The sequence below is a fragment of the Stylophora pistillata genome, chromosome 11 (genome assembly GCF_964205215.1).
Source record: "Stylophora pistillata chromosome 11, jaStyPist1.2, whole genome shotgun sequence".
Lineage (NCBI taxonomy): Eukaryota > Metazoa > Cnidaria > Anthozoa > Scleractinia > Pocilloporidae > Stylophora > Stylophora pistillata.
Window position 1 is genome coordinate 2338485 of NC_142529.1, and position 19604 is coordinate 2358088.

Below are 19604 nucleotides of genomic sequence, written 5' to 3' on the forward strand. Positions count from 1 at the left end.
TGTCGTTCGACTTAACCCTTTTTACCCTGACATAAGTATGCATATTCTCCATACTGTTCTCTGTACATTCCCTAAGGTGCTGACAAGGAGAATTTGTTTAACAATCAAGGGCTTCTTTAGTTGGTGATCATTTCCTTCATTCTCCTGACCTTAATGTTTGCAGGGGTGATATTGTAAGGAGAAATTAGAAACAAGTCACTCTAGAGCATATGTTTTACCTTGTTTATTCAACAGAGAGGAGCACAATGAACGTATGAAAAAAAACTAACAATTTCAGTTTAATTTTATTCACAAAACAACTTTCACTTGATCACAAGTTTAGGAAGCCTAAGGCTTCAATTTAAATGTACAACACTAACAATTTTACATTTATTCACAACGGCGAAAGTCAGATGTTTGTTGTCATGGTAACATACCCTGAAACTATCGCCGATTAAGAATCCGGAAAGGCGACAATTAAGGAAGAAGCAGCCGTCATGTTAAATCACTTGGAACTAATCAATAGTGTCTGAGCTGAAAAGCAAACGTTGCGTCATTTCTTGTTAAACATTATCAGTGACAAAAGCAGAAATAGAAAATCAGCGTAGCACAGAAAAGGAAGCGACGATGGTTGAACCCTTTACAGCTTGACATTAGTGTCCATACTGTTCTCCATACGCGTTCTGTGCCGACAAGGAGAATTGTTTAACAATCAAAGAGCTACTTTAGTAGGTGCTTATTCTCTATATTCTCATGACTTTAATGCTTGATTCACGGGAGATATTGAAAGGAGAAATTGAATGCTAAACCACTCTACGGAGTTTCAGGGTCAAGATGAAGGAAATGAAGTTGGATTAATTTACAAAGTAATCAACTTGAGAAACTAACACAATGTTTGCTTATTTGGTCAGACTCCCTTGAACTGAAACCACCAAGAATAGAATTGGCATCTCCAAAGGAATTCTAAACATCAACTTTCTTTACAATCTTAAGACCAATCACTGACTGTACAAGTAACGAAATATATCTAAATTATTATTTCTTAAGCTACGTCCATATATCTGTGCTAATATTTACAAACTTTTTGGTTTTACGATGGCCAACAATTTAAAACTTAATATAATATATTCCCTTTGTTGGCAAACATAATGTGGCCACAAATTTTTGTTCTGTCATGCAACGCTTCTTGCCGTGACGAGCGTTACATGACAATCGTTGCGTGACAACTTCAATGACAGTTGCCTTAATTTTGAAATGCAGTAAATGGTTTGAACCCGGGGGTAACATGTGAAGGTGTAGTCTGATCGTCCGGGTGAGTGTAGTCCTGAGAAGGACTGTTGTCGGTGGCAGTGACTGACGTTTCGACAACCTGTGCGGAAGTCATCATCAGAGTCAAGTGAGTGATTGTTGTCAGTAGAATGTTCTTATTCCAGTTCCGTGTCAGTAGAATGTTCTTATTCCAGTTCACACGAACTGGAATAAGAACATTCTACTGACAACAATCACTCACTTGACTCTGATGATGACTTCCGCACAGGTTGTCGAAACGTCAGTCACTGCCACCGACAACAGTCCTTCTCAGGACTACACTCACCCGGACGATCAGACTACACCTTAATTTTGAAACTTAAGTTCAGAAACGTAAATGATAAATGATATGTTATAAGTTGATTTGTTTAATTTTAACGTGACGTTTAATTTATACCAGCGATAATTCAATAACGTTCGCGTCCTTTACTAAAATGAATTCCACTGAGCCGGCGAAGATGATTTCGCGCGAACGTTGTTGTAGTCCCAAATAAGTTACAAACCGTAATACAGTGGAACCCCGATATAACGATATGCCAAGGGAGCAGTGGAATTAGATCGTTGTATTGAGTTATCGTTATATCGAGACGGGGTTCTGTCCCATACATTTTACTGTAACTTTTTGCTGGGACATAGCATATTTACCGTTGTACCAGGAATATCGTTATATCGAGGACCGTTTTATCGGGGTTCCACTGAGTATTAAAGCCACGTGGAAAATGTGGAGTCGCTCAAGTACAAATTTAAATGGCTATTTACACAAATGACAGATTTAACACAATTACATGGTGTTCTAGATACAAATTTCAAAGAGGGCAGAAGTAGAACTTACATTGATGTAAAGTGCCCCTCTATTTAAATGACAAAATACTAAGAATGCATCCAAAATATGTGCTTGGTAAAAAACTAGCAAACAAAAACTCAGACGTCTTAATGATTATAACTTAAGAGGTATCTATAAAATGTGACACCGATATGAAAAGTGGAACTTAAATACACGTACTACTATTGTAAGTGTTGCTAGAGTTATTTGAAATACAAATGGTCTTTTCATTTTTTGTTTTGCAGTAAGTTACAGATTAAAAACAAAAACTAGGACGGGCGACTTACAGCACCCTTAGGCAACAAATGAAGCATTTTGCAAATTATTACTCCAGTGACATTTATAGATATCAAAATATGTTAGAATTTTTGACGTTAACGTAGAACTCACCACAACCAAAAATATTTTCAGGCGTATGTACTCCGTGCAGTTTTTAAACTGCCAAAAACTATCCACGCTTTTTTTTTAGTACGAAAATTAAACCATTATTTCCAATGCAAATTAAGAGCTTCACTCTATGGTGCAAACCATAACCAGCACGCATTGTACTTCATTTTTTCCATTCGAACACAGTCAGCTGATGCTCAAACCTGTTGAACAGGATTTCGGAAGAGGATGAAATTCTGTCCAACAGGTTATTTTTGTCGTCTAAAGTGTCAGCCTTCTCCTTGCGTAAATCCCGTGTGTCGCCCCACGGGGGACTGGGGAGAAGAGACAAATCTAAACAAGTTTGATTCAAAGAAACAAAATTTATCTGAGCTGACCATTTAAATTTCTGCCATATCTTTGTTTGAATAGGCAGAGACCAAGGCTGAGAAGAAACATCTTAAATCTCTGAATAACGCGAATAAATTATATTATATAATAAATTAGATTTTGTTTTGTTTTTCTCACATTATCAGTTTTAAGGGTTATGTTACAAAAATACAATCAGACCTTGCTTAACGTTGATTGATTCGTTAAATTTAAACATTATCCCTAATAGGAAATTAAACCCATCCAATTTCGGCTGACGGTTTTTGAGAACAAAACATTTCAGATGACGAGAAGTAACACAACCAGTTGGCCCTTTCAGGGTAGAGTCCCGTCATCCCTCCACCCTGAACTCAATCGTGGTGTCCTGCCCCCCCCTAACTTAAAGGGCAGGATGTGGAGACCACTGAGGGGGTAACAAGAACGGCCACTCTTTTGTTAGTGCTCCCATAGGTCTGAATGTCTTGGATACGCAGTTACATACCACACTGTAGGTTTATATCAAACTATATCTCCATTTCTAACCACAGGACTTGTCTCGTCATCATCATCCTCGTCGTATTCTACGCTTCCTCGTCCTTCCATATAGTTGACATTATTAAAATTTCTGTTCAAATTTCCCTTGAATATTGCTGGCCGTTTAGTATAAACACCATCTTCTGGTTTTACAATTATAGCTTTGTCGTCCGGTATATCTTGATCAGCAGTGTAGTGAATTCTAGAAATAAGAAAAAAACAACACTTAAAGACTATTTTAATCAAGAGATTCCAAGTAACCCGAAAAAGTTCCCCCAAGGACATAATATTCCTGGGATTATAAGTCCCTGTATAACTATAGACAGTGTCTTTAAGATATAATTGTGGCATGAGTCACTAGCAAGTAAAAAAAAAAAAAAAAAAAAAAAGAAAAAGAAAAACGGCTGGGATTGAAAAGGTTATATAAGACAAGAAAAATCTGAACGGTAATTTACTGATGTTAAAAATTTAACTTACTCTAGTTTCGGTGATCGTTTTCTCCTTGCAATAATTAAAATGATGACAAACACGATCACAAAAAATACAAGAACACCAAACACGGCACCGAAAATAATTCCGTAGTTAGGTTTGCTATTGTGTTGTTCCTGGTATTGTATATCAGCTGGTTGAACAGTGCTGTAATTCACGCTGGCGGGGGATGACACAGTTGACGTTGACGATGACGATGGTACAGGAGCTGGTGGCGTAGCTGAACAATAACAAATAAATAACCAATCATAAGAACACGTCTCCTGAATACTTAAGAAGGCCCTTCTGTTTCTGTTAATTTTTTGCAGGCGTAACGAGTCAAATTCCTTCTACAACTGTCTATCCCCCACCTTCCACCCTTTCCATACAGACAGCATATGAACAAACAACAAACGAAAACATTAAACTTACTAGAGTTACATGTTTTGCCATCAGCTTGAAGATAAAGCCCGTTAGGGCAGCTGCAAGTAAACTTCTTCGCTCCCGACGACAAAAGGCAAAGATGCGAACAGTTTCCGTTGTCTTTTGAACAAGGCGTAACAACTGAAAAGAAAGATAATAAGGAACAACTTGATACTCCAATCAAAACCTTTTAATCATCACAAACGTATAACACTATCGCCAATAATAAGCCAAACTCGTTGTAGCTGTTAAACGAGGTCTACGGGGCGCAGATACGGGAGCCCCTAAGGTGCCTTACAGCCCGCCACTGAGACGCCACATTTTCCCTGTTACCATCCAAGTCTCTCATCATTGCGATAATGCGTTTAACTGCGATTCAGATGCACACGTAGCAAAATCAAGTACGCGTTCAAGTTAAGATCAAAAGTAAGAATTATTTTTTGCATACCAAGTGGTTGTCTTTGTGGATGATATATGTGCAAATCTCTGGGTGATTCAGCCTGATTCACAAGAACTGTCACATTTTTTCCGGTAAACTTGTTGGCCTTGACGATGTTTCTCTGATCAATCCAGTACATGTGATCCTCAAACACTGTGATGGCAGAAGGATCCTGAATACCCTGGTTCATTACCTCACGCACATTGGAGCCGTCCATATCACAGTGCTTAATAACCTTCAGTTTGGCGTCGATCCAGAACAGCTTCTTTGTAGTATAGTCAATAGCTAAGTCGACCGGCCATTCAATATGGTTTCCACTTATGAGGATTTTTCGATCGCTACCGTCCATGTTTGCACGTTCAATTTTTGCCGGGTCACCCCAGTCTGTCCAATATAAAACCCTGAGAAGCAAAGGTCAGAAATATAAGACTTCCTAACAAAATGCTAAACACAACGATTTAGGCCCGCAGTTCAATTTTTGGTGGTATGGTTGTCACGCGACATATCTCCTCCGAAGACGCGGTAACGATTGCGTCACGATCATAAAATGCTGAACGCTTAGAATACTTATTGTACCGTCACACAGCCTTTGTAATGCTTTTTTTTTTTGTTTTTTGTTTTGGATTCGAAATTGTAAATGGTAGTGGATTTCTCTTACCCTTCAACGGGGTCCACGGCTATAGCGCTTAATTTCTCGATGCCGTCGTTAATCAAAGTGTGACGGAAAGAACCATCCATTTCGGAGACTTCGATAGAACCACCTTCACTGCCCCAATAGATTTTCCTTCCGACCCAGTCCACCGCGATGTGGGATGAATATTCCAATCCTTCTTGCATGACGTTTACAATTTTGGGAGCAGCATTCTTATCAAAGCGAGCCCGCTGGATTTTCTTCAGAGACTGCTCTGTCCAATAGATCATACTTGTTTTAAAATCGAAGTCCAAAGAAACGGCATTCGTAAGTTGAGCGATTGCTTCTTTGTAATGGGAGCCATCTGTCCTGATCTGACGAATATTCCTGCGATTGCTGAAGATCAACGATGGACGGGGACCTGACAAAGACACCAGACATTATTATCCGTTTATACCCTAACATTACAGTCCATACTCTCCATAATGTCCTCTTCGCATTTTTAAGGCACTAGCAAGGATTTGGTGATTATTTCCTTTATTTTTATGATGCATTCATACCAGCGGGTGGCAGTGTAATGGCAGTGTATCACCAGGATGTCAAAACAAACTCCGCGGTAGATAAATTTGTGTTGTACATACCTCGAGTAGCACGGCACTTCCTGCCGTCAGGATCCAGCTGATAATTTTTAAGACATGAACATTTAAATCCTCCTTTCAAGTTGTGACAGATTTGGCTACACATTCCCGGAATATCGCACTCATTGATGTCTGCAAAAGACAATAAAAATATTCAAGTCAGTGTTCTGAAAAATCAGAAAAACTATTTGAGGTAGTCATTTAAAGAATTGCTGTTTTTTTCCCATTTTTTAATGATTTAAGCCCAGAGAATGCAGCAAGAAAAAAAAAATAGATTTATATCTTTCATGTGTTACATTGTAAATTGAAGTTTCTATTCCAATCAATACTTGTTCTGATACATTTTGGTTTATTAAACACTAAGCGATAATCGTGCCTTGAGACATCTGATTGATTCGCTAATATTTTCCTCTTTCGTTTCCAAGCTCTTACCTTGGCAACTCTTTTTGTCATCCGCTAGTTGATATCCAGGTCTACACGAACAGTGGAACCCAGTCTTTGTGTCGTGGCAAAAATGCAAGCAATGACCATTGTGATCCTTGCATTCATTGATGTCTAACAATGAAATAAAAAATATCAGAAGAATTCATGGAAAGAGTTCTAAAACAACACCCAAGCAATTCTGGATTAACTCAAGACACCACATTAAAACTCACGTAAATACAGGCGCCATGTTCTTATACTTACCGCAGTTATTTTCATCCTCTCCATGAGGGCAATCAGGATGTCTGTCGCAGACTTTGCTATCACCAATACAAACTGAGCTGCTGCCACAGCGAAATTCGCTAGCTTTGCACACTGAAGTGGTTTCTGTACAAAATTAATAACAACAAAATACCCTGAATGCGCGGTACTTTCTTACTAAGACTAACTTTGTTGCCGGAGAAATCGAGATTGCATTAAATTCATAGCTTTAAATTGATCGTTAGACTTTAATTTTAAGTGCATGCTTTAGATAAACAGCGCAATGCCAAAAATTACCTTAAATATTCATTTCTTAACATAACGTTTGTTTACTAAAAAGCAAATCATTTACGATGTGGGTCTTTATTTTGCCTCGATCGTGTTGAGCGCAAAGCTTTTAGACAGCATCGCATTTCCAGCCAGCTTTTGTACTTACTATTAGAGTGACCTAACACATCAACTGTTGGGCCTGGCCGCGACGACGCATGTGTAGTAGTTGGAGGTTGGGTAGTAGTACTTACAGACGGGGTTGGAGAAGCTGGGAGTAGGAAGACAATAGCCCAAGATCAATTAGTACATTATAAAGAGAAGGAACAGTTATTTATGGCTGTGACAATGGGTGAACACAATGTAAACACTTTATCTTTGCTCATACTAGAGCACGACCGCGGAAGTGAAACGGCAAACTGCACCAGTACCTCATGCTAAATACTGCGATGTCAAGATACTCAGTACTCAAGTATACATTCACTGATATCTGTCTAGGTTTTTTATTGTAAGTAGTTTAGTATTCTCATTGTTGTAATGTTCGTTGATGTGATACAATGAGATCTTATGTGACGTAATATGATATCATGTGATCCAGTGCGACGTCATGTGATCTAATGTAATGTCTGTGATCTAATGTAATGTAATGTCATGTCATCTGTAATATATAATCCGAGTGATGTTACTAATGTAATTAGTACAAATCATTGACAACATTTAAGCAGAATAGAAACAAAAATTACATCTCAAAAGATTCTGACGTATAAGCCAGCTAGCTTCAAAGCAAAGTTCAGCAGGCTTCGTATCAAGCCACGTGGGTAGCGCATCACAGCCCGTGTATGTTCCCAGTGCATTAGCGGTTAGTGGATGTAATAGCATTTAAGGTTACGTTAAATAAGTGCACATGCAACGATAAAGAGTGTTAAAATTAAAAGGCATGATCAGAACAGGGAACAAACAAGATGAAAGATAGTACAAAAGTCATCAATGAGTTGGGAAAAACTGGAAAAGAAGGCAAGTGGCTACGTTCAACAGATCGAGAGAAAAAGTGTTTACTGCTACTTTATAATTGACTGTCATCATACGATGAGGGAAAGATAATTTATTAAAAGAGTTTATTTTCAAGACTCGTAGGCTATTGTCATATATTCTTGGTTATCTTAAGTGTTTGGCAAATTATGAAAAGGCGATAGTTTATTTGACAAGGCTTGCATTTTGATATCGCGGGAACCATTTACTCGAGATCATGAAGAATTTAAGTGACTTTAAAAGCTTTAGTGGTCATTTCGACCCTTCAGTTTGCAGTTATTTTAGTGACGCTTAAGATCTTGTAAATGAATGCGCAGCTTAATGAAAAAGCGATAGTTTATTTGACATGGATTACATTTTGATATCGCGAGAATCACTTACTAGAGGCGATAATGGAGAATTTAAGTGACTTTACAAGCTTAAGTGGTCATTTTACCTTTCACTTTACACTTAATTAAGTGACGCTTACGATCTCGTAAATGCAAGCGCAGCTTAACTTTTGAGACAGGCGTTGCTCGAATTCTTACTAAAGGCGCCATAATCTAGTGCGAGGCTTGTGCCAATTGTGTCCCTGGTAAAAGCATGGCCGTGAAATTGCAGTGCAACATTTCTCAAGTAAGGTCGTAGTAGTAGCAAGTATGATAAATATTGTAAGAACTAGACAACTTTTTTGAGAGACATGTTTCGGCATGCTTATGCCATCTTCAATCAATGAGTAACCGAACGAGAGTAATTTGAAGATGGCATAAACATGCCGAAACATGTCTCTCAAAAAAATTTGTCTATTTCTTACAATGTTTCTCAAGTAATTCGAGAGATTTTTGAGCCAAGATTTGAGGAAAGACTGGGTCGAGTTCCATCAGTTTAGATACTTACGACAATTCCTCTCGTCACTTTCATCACCACAGTCATCGTTGCCATCGCAACGCTGTACTGAGGGAATACACTGTTGATTGTCACATTGGAATTCCTGAGGCGTGCAACCAATGTTGCCTAAAACCAAAACCATAAAAGGGTTAGAGAAGGAAACCTAAGATACAATTTTCCCTGTAAAATCAAAACCCTCGAAATCAGAAAACATGAACATTAATCTTTTTGTTACCACAACTTGATTCATCACTTCCATCTCTGCACTCAGCTGTTCCGTCACAAATCCATTTTCGGTGAATGCATTGACTTCTGTCGTTACATAGCCATTCATTTATGCGGCATTTAGGTGGGGGAGGAGTTGGTCGAGTAATAACTAGAATGCAGTGAAGTAAAAAATAACAAGTTACTAACTGAATTCAAAGGTTTTTGAGCTAATCTCAGCTCACATTCTGTTTGTAATCGTTTCTATGGGGGAAAAAAAAACTTACCAGATGAATTACAGCCATGTTCGTCTGAGCCATCCACACATTCTCGCCTTCCATCACATCTGTACAAACCACGGATACATCGTCCACTCTCCACACAGCGAAACTGGGATGGATCACATGAGGCCTTGTCTGTTCAGATATGACAACAAGAAGGTATCAGTAGCGCTCAAATTGAAAAGATAGTGCTACTGGTCTCTATTTATCGTTTGAGAGGAGGGGGGAGGCGAAGAAATGTTTTGGGGGTCACATGGTTTTCAGGGGTAACGAAGGGGGTTAAGTCGTCATCAACACAGTATAAAAGGGGGGGCCTATAGAAAATTGACTGCTAATTAATTGCCAATGAAGGGGGAAGGTTACAAGAATATAAGAGAGCCTTATGTGGGGATCCGGTAAATTTTATCGTGGTATAGTCAAAATCTTTCGACTCCTTTCACCCTCCCACACACCTCAGGATCAATCCCTTACCAAAATAAAAGACTCCAACAGAACGTTTTTCAAAATTATCCCTAAGTCGAGGAAGCATTTGACAGCAACTTACGGCAATTGCGTTCGTCACTCCGATCGCCACAATCGTCTTCCATGTCGCAGAGGAAATCGTTAGACACGCATCGCAAACCATTGGCACAGCGGAACTCCGTAGATTTACACTTGACTGCAAAATGGATAAAAGAAAACATTGGTGGTCATTACCAAGTGACAAGCAAGGCGCGACAAAAACACAAACAAATAGACAAAACGGTTCACGATTTTAAGTAACAAGAGGTTTCACTCACGGGAACCACAATTCTGCTCATCACTGTTATCACCACAATCATTTTCCTTGTCGCATCTCAGTTCTGCTCCTATGCAGATTCCATTAGCGCATGTAAAGTCACTGGAGCTACAAGTGCGCGAAACAGAGGCTGAAAAGAAGATGACCGGCAAAATCAGTGGAACGATTCTAAGAAACCATGATGTCTTCTGTACAATTTACTACCAAGAGATTTTTTCATCTGACGTAGAAAATAATATTTTAATTGAAACAGAACAAACTAAAGAGCAAAAATGTTGTGCTAGATAGCCAGAATGTCGTGGCGCCACGTAACCACACAAACAGTAGGTTACCCTCCTTATCGAAGTGGCTATCCTTTCAAAATCACATTTTAAACTTAAGCCCACAACTTTGAAAGAGGGAGAGGGGCGGGGTGTGTATGTTGAAGCTACGCCTTTCATGTTTTGTGGTTTTTTGTCACGCGAGATGGATACTTCGTCTCGTAAATGTCGTGAGATATTCTTCACCTTTTAAATCTACAATCGCGTACATTACAATCACATCGTACTGCTACGTTCTCAACTAGGAAAATTTATAAAACCGTTACTATTTTTAGGGTTCTGACCAAGCAGTTCAGAGGGTTTCATTGCCAGTTCGCGTGATCAGAACAAAGGAATGATCTAATGATCGGAGTGACGTAACGATTGATCACTGAGGGGGAACTGCCACGTCATCTGATATGGAATGAATTTCTCCCAAACGAATACAAACAGATGTATGTAACGTGTTAGGAGAATCTGAAAATACTTACGACAACGAGGTCCACTATCAGTAGCTTCATCACTTCCATCTTTGCAGTCGTTAGCGCCGTCACAAACCCAACTAGTGGGTATACAAGTACCGTTTGTACATGTGAACTCGGTTTTTGGGTCGCACAAGCGAAGACCTGTGAAGAAAACTCGATATCTTACTGATCGAATTACGTAACACAGAGAAACAAAAAATTAAGGACACGTAGATTATCTACAAATTACGTGATCCGTTGGTCTTATCAGCATCAAAATCTAAAACTGACGTCAACTTTCTACCCGCTAATTATCTCCCTGAACAAGCACGCACGTCACTGGTTCAACGGCTACCTTAACGGATGAACTAGACCGTACAGTACTCGACACACCAGTCTTGACGCGCGCGACGAGGCGTGAGTCACGCACGTTACGATAGCACACGCAGGAAGAGTGGCGTGTTTAAAATGCATTTTAGAAATACCGCTAAGCTCATGGAAAATACTTCAAATCATAAGCTTGAAAGGGTGGAAGGGTCAATTGACTGTGGGTGTTTTATACATCCAATTAAAGATGAACAGATAGACTGCTAAAAATGGATAACCGTTTACAATTGAGCTGAAACAGAACGCTGAAAGTTCAAGAAATGGGCAGTATCAAGGAGACAGAGTTAAAAAGACCATGTCAGTTCCGTTCTGATGATTGTCCACTTTGTACAAAAACTTGAGTTGGAGGGGGAGGGGTTACTCTACAAATCAAATTTAAAATTCTCGAGATGAAAAACAACACCATCCTTTCCTTTCAACAGTCAAAGACATGATTTCAAGAATTCACTTCCAGGGGAGACACTCATCAACTCAAACGCATGTTGTGTCTCAATTACATTTAAGCTTTGTTTTTTCCTGTGGGCCCGTTAGTGTGGGGGATGCAAGGGTAACGAGTGCAACATGTTGAGGATAAAACTGTTTATAAGCAGTGCTTACCATAAGAAAATAAAAGTCAACTTTGAAGAACAAACCAAAAGAGAGCTGCAGTTCATTTACTTTCAGTTGCGCTATCAAATAACTACAATAGCTGTTTTTTTTTTTCCAAATTACCTATTGAGAGAATAAGTGAATTTATTCACTGTTATAGGGATGAGGTTAAAAACAGTATTTTTTTCTCCAAAAGCAAAATGCACGAAACGGAAATATGAAGGAAATACCTAACAGTATTATATAAATCACCCAAGTAAATGACTTAAGTGCAGACGACCATCAAAACAGCCTGTAACATAAACTCTCAAGTAAAAGGGAATGTGGACTGGAGTGGCCATCACATTATTTTTAATATCAGAGCATGTTAGACTGTCAAGAACCTTTTCCGTTCTCTTGAACTGATTACCCTGGAGGAAACAATAAATTTTCCATAACATCATGACTGTCTCAATTTTACTTTAGATCGTTTTAGATTTAGAAATTAAATCACATTACCACTGGATAGAGCTGCACATTCTTCCCAACTTTGCTAATTAAAACATCCAAACAACTACTTCAAAATGAACAGAAGTTCTACAAGACATAGCTAAAGGGAAATATCAGAGCTCATAAAATCTAATCTAGACATTTTGGGTTTAAGCCCTTGAGGCTCAGGGCCATGTGTTGTGTTCCTAGATAAGACACTTGAATCCCACACTTCCCCTGTTTCCACCCAAAAATATTAACTACAATCAGCAAACTGGTAGGGGAAGCAACAGAATGTTGGAAAGTTAGATGCATACCATTCAGAGGGAGTAAAAAAAATTACTCTTGTAGCTCACCATTGCAGAAATTGGGGGATGGGTACCCGCAGTTATAGGTTGAAATGTGCTCACAATAATTTTAATAATATACAATGGCAAGAAAAATTTCTTAAAATACAAGAAATCTGTGGTTTTGTTTCAAGTACACTGATTAATTATGGGGAATATATAAAGCTTAGTGTTTCTAAAGGTACAACTGAAGGTAGATTTGTGAGGATGATTACTATATTGGCATAAATAAATTTTTTCCAGTTGTTTATCTTTCTTATCTACTTCAGTCAAAAATAATACACATTCATTGTTAGCAAAGAACAAAAGAATACTCTTGTGGTCAACCCCTCTCATGCCCCTTCAAAAGAAAAACAATCGCACAAGAAAACAAACTGCTTTTGCTTTTTAATGCTTAAATCTGCTACTTCCATAACAAAATTTTCTAACATTTTCAGGTCAGTAATTCAAATGACATCTAGAGATTGTCACAGAGAGAGTAAGGTGTTGAGCCCTGAGAAACATCTTGTAACACTGACGTAGCAAAAGATGAGTTATGCAACAACAGAGTCATGCTAGACACCTAATGATAATGTTGGATCATTATCAGCAAATGTCAGCCACTTAGCCTTTTTGTTTAGCAGCACAGTGAGCTGATCATGGAAATGGTTGAAACGATTTCCTAAGACAAAACACTTCATCACCTTGAACTTCACAAACTCTTGATTTAAAAAATAAATTCTTTTGGACAAAAGAATGAGATTAATTGTCAAAGCGTCCTAAAGTTAAACAATACAATATTATTCCACTCAACATGGGGTAGCTTATATAACTCTTTCCAGAGGTTTAAAAGAACAAATGGTGATTATTGATAAATACAAGGAAAAAACGACTTTATCATTACTTTCTTTGCATAGAATACATTCTAAAGGTAGGATTCTGGGCCTTTTAAGATGAATTATTCATGATTACTCAGCTGAGCAACTGAGAACAAGCAATTAAGCTTCTTAACTCTGGGTAAATGTACAAAATTGAGACAAAGTTTTGAAACCTACTGATCCTTTCAATTCAAGCCGAAATATCAAGCCACAAATCATTGGAAATTACAATTATTCGTGAACCAAAATGGTAAATTTCTCTAGTTATACTCTAGTTTGAAAAAGTAAACTCATGCAGGTGAGAACTAAAAGCGCTCTGACTATCTGCTAAAGATTACTCAGTAGTTGTTGATGACAATTTTAAAATCACTTTGGGGATTTTGAATTAAATAATGTTGAATCATAGCAGTTGTCTAAAAGAGAACTGTGACACTTCTTCCTGAAGGAAAGGGAAAGGAGAGAAACGTGACAACCAACCTACTTCCGTTCAAACTGAGAGCGAAGTTATCAAGGTTTATGCCCTTCTACCACAAATAAAGCTCCAACACTCCAATTTATTCCATTCTAAAGTCTATTTAAAGGAATTTCAAACCAAACTTAAACTTTGTTCTCTATCCACTTGGATGTTTATCACAAGTGCAAAACATGCTTGAATACCTTTCCGTATGTTAATTTCACTCCTCAGACAGACGAGACACTGTGGCGCGTTTTAGAACTATCGTATTTCGCGTCATTTCCCTAAGTCATCTAACGAAGAACCATCTGAAATGTTTTAAAAACTGAATCCAGAAACATAAATGGTAAATTTTGATAAACACTAGGGATTAGAATGGGCATCTAGTTAATTGTTGGTACCATTCAGGGAATTCCTTTTCAGATATGTTGCTCGACTACAATCGTAACATGTTACAAACAATAAGACTTTGTAAACAAACACCTGAAACCTTGATCGATAGTGCTTAAATTTTCCAAAAATTCCAGAACTTTTGAAAGGATATCTATTGTGTTGATAAATCGACGTTTGCGTATGTTAATTTGATGCTTTGTCTTCCAAAAACAAATTAGTTAAGAACAATTTTAGGAATTGAAACTCGTGAAAAGTAAGAAAAGATTTAACAGTTCGCTCAAGAGAGTCATCCTTGAGGTACCCCAAATTTGATTGTAAAACTGTAAATAGAGTTTGTCGCTTGGACTACGCAGAAAGAAACACCGATTGAGCGAACGCGTCACAGCGAAGAAACCTGCTGTCGCATCGTAGTTACATGCAAATTCACCAAGCATAAGCTACCAATCAACGACAGCCCTATTGGCACACCCACGAACGGCCCCCAAACAAAGGCGGCGAACTTTTTAGAACTTCAAAGTTGCGCGAGCGAATTACTTTTGCCAAAATCCATCCATTTTCCAAAAACTATGCTTTTTAAATGGCTACTAACAAGTATAGAGGGCTATCATACGATTTTATCCCATCATATTTCAAAGAACCATATTTCCAAGGCCCAACCGTGAGAAAGACTGAACCATGTCGCGAAGAATGGAAGTTAATTTCCCGAGAGCATACTCCCATTAAGCCCAGAATTTCGTCAGCAGTTTATTTCTTACCAAAAGAAAACAAATTCTACCTAGAACTCTGGTTGAATTCGAGGTGTTTTACATATCAACACAGGCTCAAATGCATGTTCAAGACTCGTCTGACTAGCTAAGTAATTCGAGCAATTCTTACTTTGATATGCGATTTTGAATTTCAAATTTCAGTTGCATTGCTGAGTCAAACCACGCCGGAAATCGGACGGTGTTAAGAAAAAAAATAGATTGAACTGACTTTTTTTAATCCATGGAATTGCCTATCAGTTTACTGAATCCAATTTTAACAAGGCAAAGCTAATTCCTAAAGCAGGTTTCCTCAGTGAGAGCAATCTTCTCGTATTTCCTCCGAACGAGACCAGATGTAGAGAGATTAACCAGTTTACCCAACTCAAGAATCGTTTCAACTTAAATAATAAACACATCAGATAAAACTTACGGCAACCACTTTCATCTGAATTATCCCCACAATCATTTGCTCCATCACATTGCCAATCTGAAGGAACACAGCGCTGGTTGTTGCATCTGAACTTCGATGAACCGCACGTAAACCCTAGCAACGTTCGGGCAGGTACAAGGTTAGTAGTTATACGAGGAAGAATGTTGTGGACTTTCGCTCTAATTTTTGATCCAAAATCGAGGTCTAGGCAAGCACGATATTCTTACTCGTCATAAACTAAAATAACATCGAACTTTGAAGCGACTGGAACGGGGATTCAGTTCACTGTTGAAAAATCGGAGGGTGTGTACGGGGGAGCGGTAAACTCAAACCTTCCTTGTATCGTAAAATATTTATTGTCCAGTTCGTTGTACAAACGCCGTCACGACTGCAAAATTACACAAAAACCTTACTCTAATACTATAAATGAATCTTTCGAAGGTTAACGATAGCTTTCTCGAATAGATCTCACTAAAAGTTTGATGGAAGTTCCTGCCAAGAAGCGAAACAAAAGTAGTTGTAAGGTGTAACCGGCAAGCGGTTTATGAACGGTAATCTCTCCCGTCGCTCGAAATTTGAAAGAGTTGGATAGTAAAAATCCGCCTAAAAGTCGTGGTACGTTTAGTCTTAATCGAAACTTACCTAAAACTGCTCTTTCCGTTGACAGAATAATCCAAAGGACTACCAGACAGCGCAGTGAAATCGCTTCCATTTTAGATAAATCTATTCTAGTCTTTCGTGTACAAGCGTGGCTCAGTCAATAAAGTTGATTTGCATACCTGGGCTGCCATTTGTCCACAGCTCGGGCAAGTATCACGCCACTTGACGTCATAGCGCGCCACTTCCAATCTTCACCGAGACAGGTGGGGGACGTGTGAATGTCGCGTGGTTGCGTGGACGGGTACAAACTCCTTGGCTTGCAGCGGAGTTGTCCGGGTTTGTAGTTGAAATTGTGGTGTAATTTTTCTTGTCTTCGGGTTAATTTTACCATTAACAACCCTTAAAGGTTTATTGTTACAATAGCTTAGGAAAATACTTCTTTTTCAACAGACTATTAGCTTTCGAGTCCTTGCGAGGATAACACGAAACAGCATGCATTTTGGCGCTCCTTCAAAAGGGGCCATAAGGAGATTATGAAAATACTTCATCACGAACAGGAGCTGACTTTTTTAATTGCTCATACTGTTAAATCTATTCATATTCTATAGTTCTCCTTACTTTCTTTATCAATAAGGAGGACTCATGCAAAACCGTAAAAATACACGACAACGGAAGTGAAACAAGTCCACGAGGCAGTGTAGAGGGGTTCGCGCAAGGGAAAGTTTGAAGAGACTGGCCGGAAAAAGGAAATTCACTTTTGAATAAGCGGCACAACATGCGGAAGACTTAAAATAGTCTAAGTAACTTGTTATTTATGTTGGCTTGAAAACAAAACAAGCCTCGAGCGCCAGCTTGTGTCTTTAAAATTCATCCCTTGACTGCAAATTGAGTGTGAATCAGCAAATAAGCACCTAAACTGAGAGCTAGCTACATGTTTAGTAACTTGGACAAAGCCCCCGGCAAACTGAACTTCTTTATAACTTGTGTGACTTGAACGCTGTGTTAATGATTCTTCGCTTCAGAAATGTGTGGAATTTCAAATACTTAAACCTACTTTCAAACAATGTATTTAATTTCACCATACCATGAATTACTTTGGTTTAAAGTGACACTGAAGAAGGGTAATGTCTGCAGGAGTTATTTCGATAAAAATTTCTCCCTTTCTGTTTGCTTCCTTGAATTTGTACCTTCATTTTTGTTGGAACAAACGTAATATTCCGATATTAAACTTTCTCACGATATGCCATGTTTTGTTAGGGCAAAACTGAGAATACTTCTCGACAGTTAAGCCTAACTATGTTAATCTTGTAAACAATCGGCAACGTAAACACAAACATCAAGTTCAGGGTTATCTTAATCAATGAAAGGGTCAGAAACAATTGCATCCCGGTTAAACTTTGTATCGAAGGTATCTTAATTCCAAACGGAGCATCTTTCATAGCTATATTTATCGTAATACCAAAGTTAAGGAGTGGAAGTAAACGAGAAGGAACAGCGATCAAATTCCAAAGTGTTTTGAAAAAATCTAAATTTTGCCTTGTCTTCTGTTTTTCTGGAGATTTATTTTAAGAGTTCACCCGTCACTCTCGGGGACTTTTATCCTTGATCTGTAATTATGTAACGTGACAGTCATTTAAAGCTCAATTTATTGATAATTTATACATAACTTTTAAAACTTTTAGAACTTTAAAACATACAACACGGCCTATGGCAAAAACAAATTGTTTAAACGAAAGACCATCGAAGTGCTAGAAATTGTCTTCACTTTCAATTTTTTTCTTAAAAGCGATTGCAATCCAGAACATTTTATCGCTATTATAATTATTGTTTTCGTCCTCACGATGATCTTAATATTTTTTATCAAGGTAGGTTACTATTTTTATATAATTTTGTTTATTACTGTTAATTTTTCAATTATTTCCATGTCAAGTAAAGTTAAATTATGGCATTTGGTTTTAATCTGGCTCATAAAATACATTAATGTGGCTAAAAGTTTTCAAAAAAAAAAGATGTTTTCCAATCAATTATTAGGGCGTTTTTGTGACCTGAATTTGTGTAATTGTCTGTTAGGATATTATGGGGAAATGACAGCCTAGCTAGGAACACTGAACTGAAATCACTTCCCCCGCGCGGCTTGAAAGTGTGGGAAAGATAATTACAACAAAATAAATCTCCTCCTAAGATATTATTATATTTCCACGTTTTATTTGCACTATTCCTTAAAATGCAGAAGCTATCCAACAGCTGTATCCACCTTGCAGGTTGTAATATATTCTGCGTGTCACGACTGTCTTCCAGTACGCGTATAACTCGCACAATCGCGCGAGAAATATCACCTGACATGACACCATGACCTGATTAGGAGACCTGGGCACTAGCGTTTTTGTCTAATATCGTAACGCCTTTGTGGACGAAGCTATCTTCATTGAATTTATTTTTACGAATGACCATTGATTGGTTTTGTACTCCGCTTCTTCAACATAGATAAATTCATACGGATCTGACTTTTGCGCCAAGCTTACGTTAATTTCTTGTCCGCGATAAGCGATAAGAAAGCACGGCGACGGCAGTTAGGCGAGAATTTCTAGTACGCTCATCTTTTATCTCTTTCATTTACATTGATATTGAAATTGCTGGTGTTTTATAAACAGACTGGCAAAAAGACAATATTGTTTCGATCGTTTATTGATTCTAAGAATTCCATAAAGACACTTTGCCATGTCAAAATTTCAGTCTAAGTTTTCCGTGTGCGTGATTTGAATTTATAAGTGAGCGAAACCTTATCAAAGGGGTTACGAAATCCCCCATTAACTACAAAAGAAAGGGAAACACACAGGAAAGATACTACAAAAGCAAAATTTTAAAAATTCAATATTTTCCTGGCTCATATTTGAAGTGGGTTATTTCTGGCTATGCTCTTGTTAAAGTGGTAAAATATTTATGACAAATATCTATCGGATGATTTCCACGTGAGGAACTCAGTGACGCAAGCGGCGTATTAAAGATATCTGCTTTTGTCGCATTTCATTTACGAATCTGTTTGACATATTAATTATTTAGAAATCACCGTAGTTACTGTGTTTTGCGACAGCATTCATCTTTGAAAACAAAATTAAGCCTTGGCAACTGAAATGCTTTTATATTTAAGTCTCTTTCAAATTTCGGGGTACAACTGTAAATCAGTAATGTATCAGTGCTTTTTTTTTCGATCCCATTTTGAAGTGATTTTCCGATATTGGGTACGAAATATCTCTTTTTTTTAACGCTGAAAATATGCTGAGTTAACTGTTCCATTTAAGGCCTTGATGGTCAACAAGAATATCAACACTTGGTCGCTGCAAAAGACTCCCCAAAAATACATATGCTTACATAGCCATCCACGCGTACCCATTGATATATGGAGGTTACGTAACCAGACAGACAGAACACTGCTGCCTTCTGTAGTAAAACTGCACAAGCTGTATTGTGCACAGTGATTCAGTT

At 38.1% G+C, this 19604-nt stretch overlaps 1 protein-coding gene and 1 long non-coding RNA gene across 3 annotated transcripts; one reads left to right on the plus strand and one right to left on the minus strand.

Annotated features, from left to right (window-relative positions):
* Positions 1 to 208: 208 nt before the first annotated feature.
* On the minus strand, positions 209 to 16322 carry LOC111340014 (uncharacterized). Of its 2 annotated transcripts, XM_022946779.2 has the most exons (18): positions 16164 to 16322; positions 15522 to 15635; positions 10879 to 11013; positions 10090 to 10218; positions 9855 to 9968; positions 9317 to 9445; positions 9061 to 9201; positions 8835 to 8951; positions 7099 to 7200; positions 6666 to 6788; positions 6411 to 6533; positions 5982 to 6110; positions 5368 to 5761; positions 4719 to 5110; positions 4280 to 4411; positions 3857 to 4088; positions 1593 to 3581; positions 209 to 1221 (listed from the first exon to the last, which is right to left on the minus strand). In XM_022946779.2, exons 1-17 carry the CDS (start codon positions 16231 to 16233, stop codon positions 3365 to 3367), a joined length of 2793 nt encoding a protein of 930 aa, XP_022802514.2. In that variant the 5' UTR covers positions 16234 to 16322; the 3' UTR covers positions 209 to 1221; positions 1593 to 3364. The 2 variants fall into 2 exon arrangements, with proteins under 2 accessions (XP_022802514.2, XP_022802515.2); XM_022946780.2 differs by lacking the exon at positions 7099 to 7200.
* A 63-nt stretch (positions 16323 to 16385) lies between these two features.
* LOC148719654 (uncharacterized) lies at positions 16386 to 17362 on the plus strand. Its single transcript, XR_015993478.1, has 2 exons — positions 16386 to 16457; positions 16572 to 17362. It is a non-coding gene; the product is annotated as an uncharacterized LOC148719654 (long non-coding RNA).
* The last annotated feature ends 2242 nt before the right edge of the window (positions 17363 to 19604 follow it).

Coding starts and splice junctions, on each gene's coding strand:
- LOC111340014 (XM_022946779.2), bottom strand. CDS start 16,233: ATGGAAGCGATTTCACTGCGCTGTCTGGTAGTCCTTTGGATTATTCTG. Junction 6,111..6,410: donor TGACAAAAAGAGTTGCCAAG/GTAAGAGCTTGG, acceptor TGTCTTTTGCAG/ACATCAATGAGTGCGATATT. Junction 3,582..3,856: donor AAACGATCACCGAAACTAGA/GTAAGTTAAATT, acceptor TCTTATTTCTAG/AATTCACTACACTGCTGATC.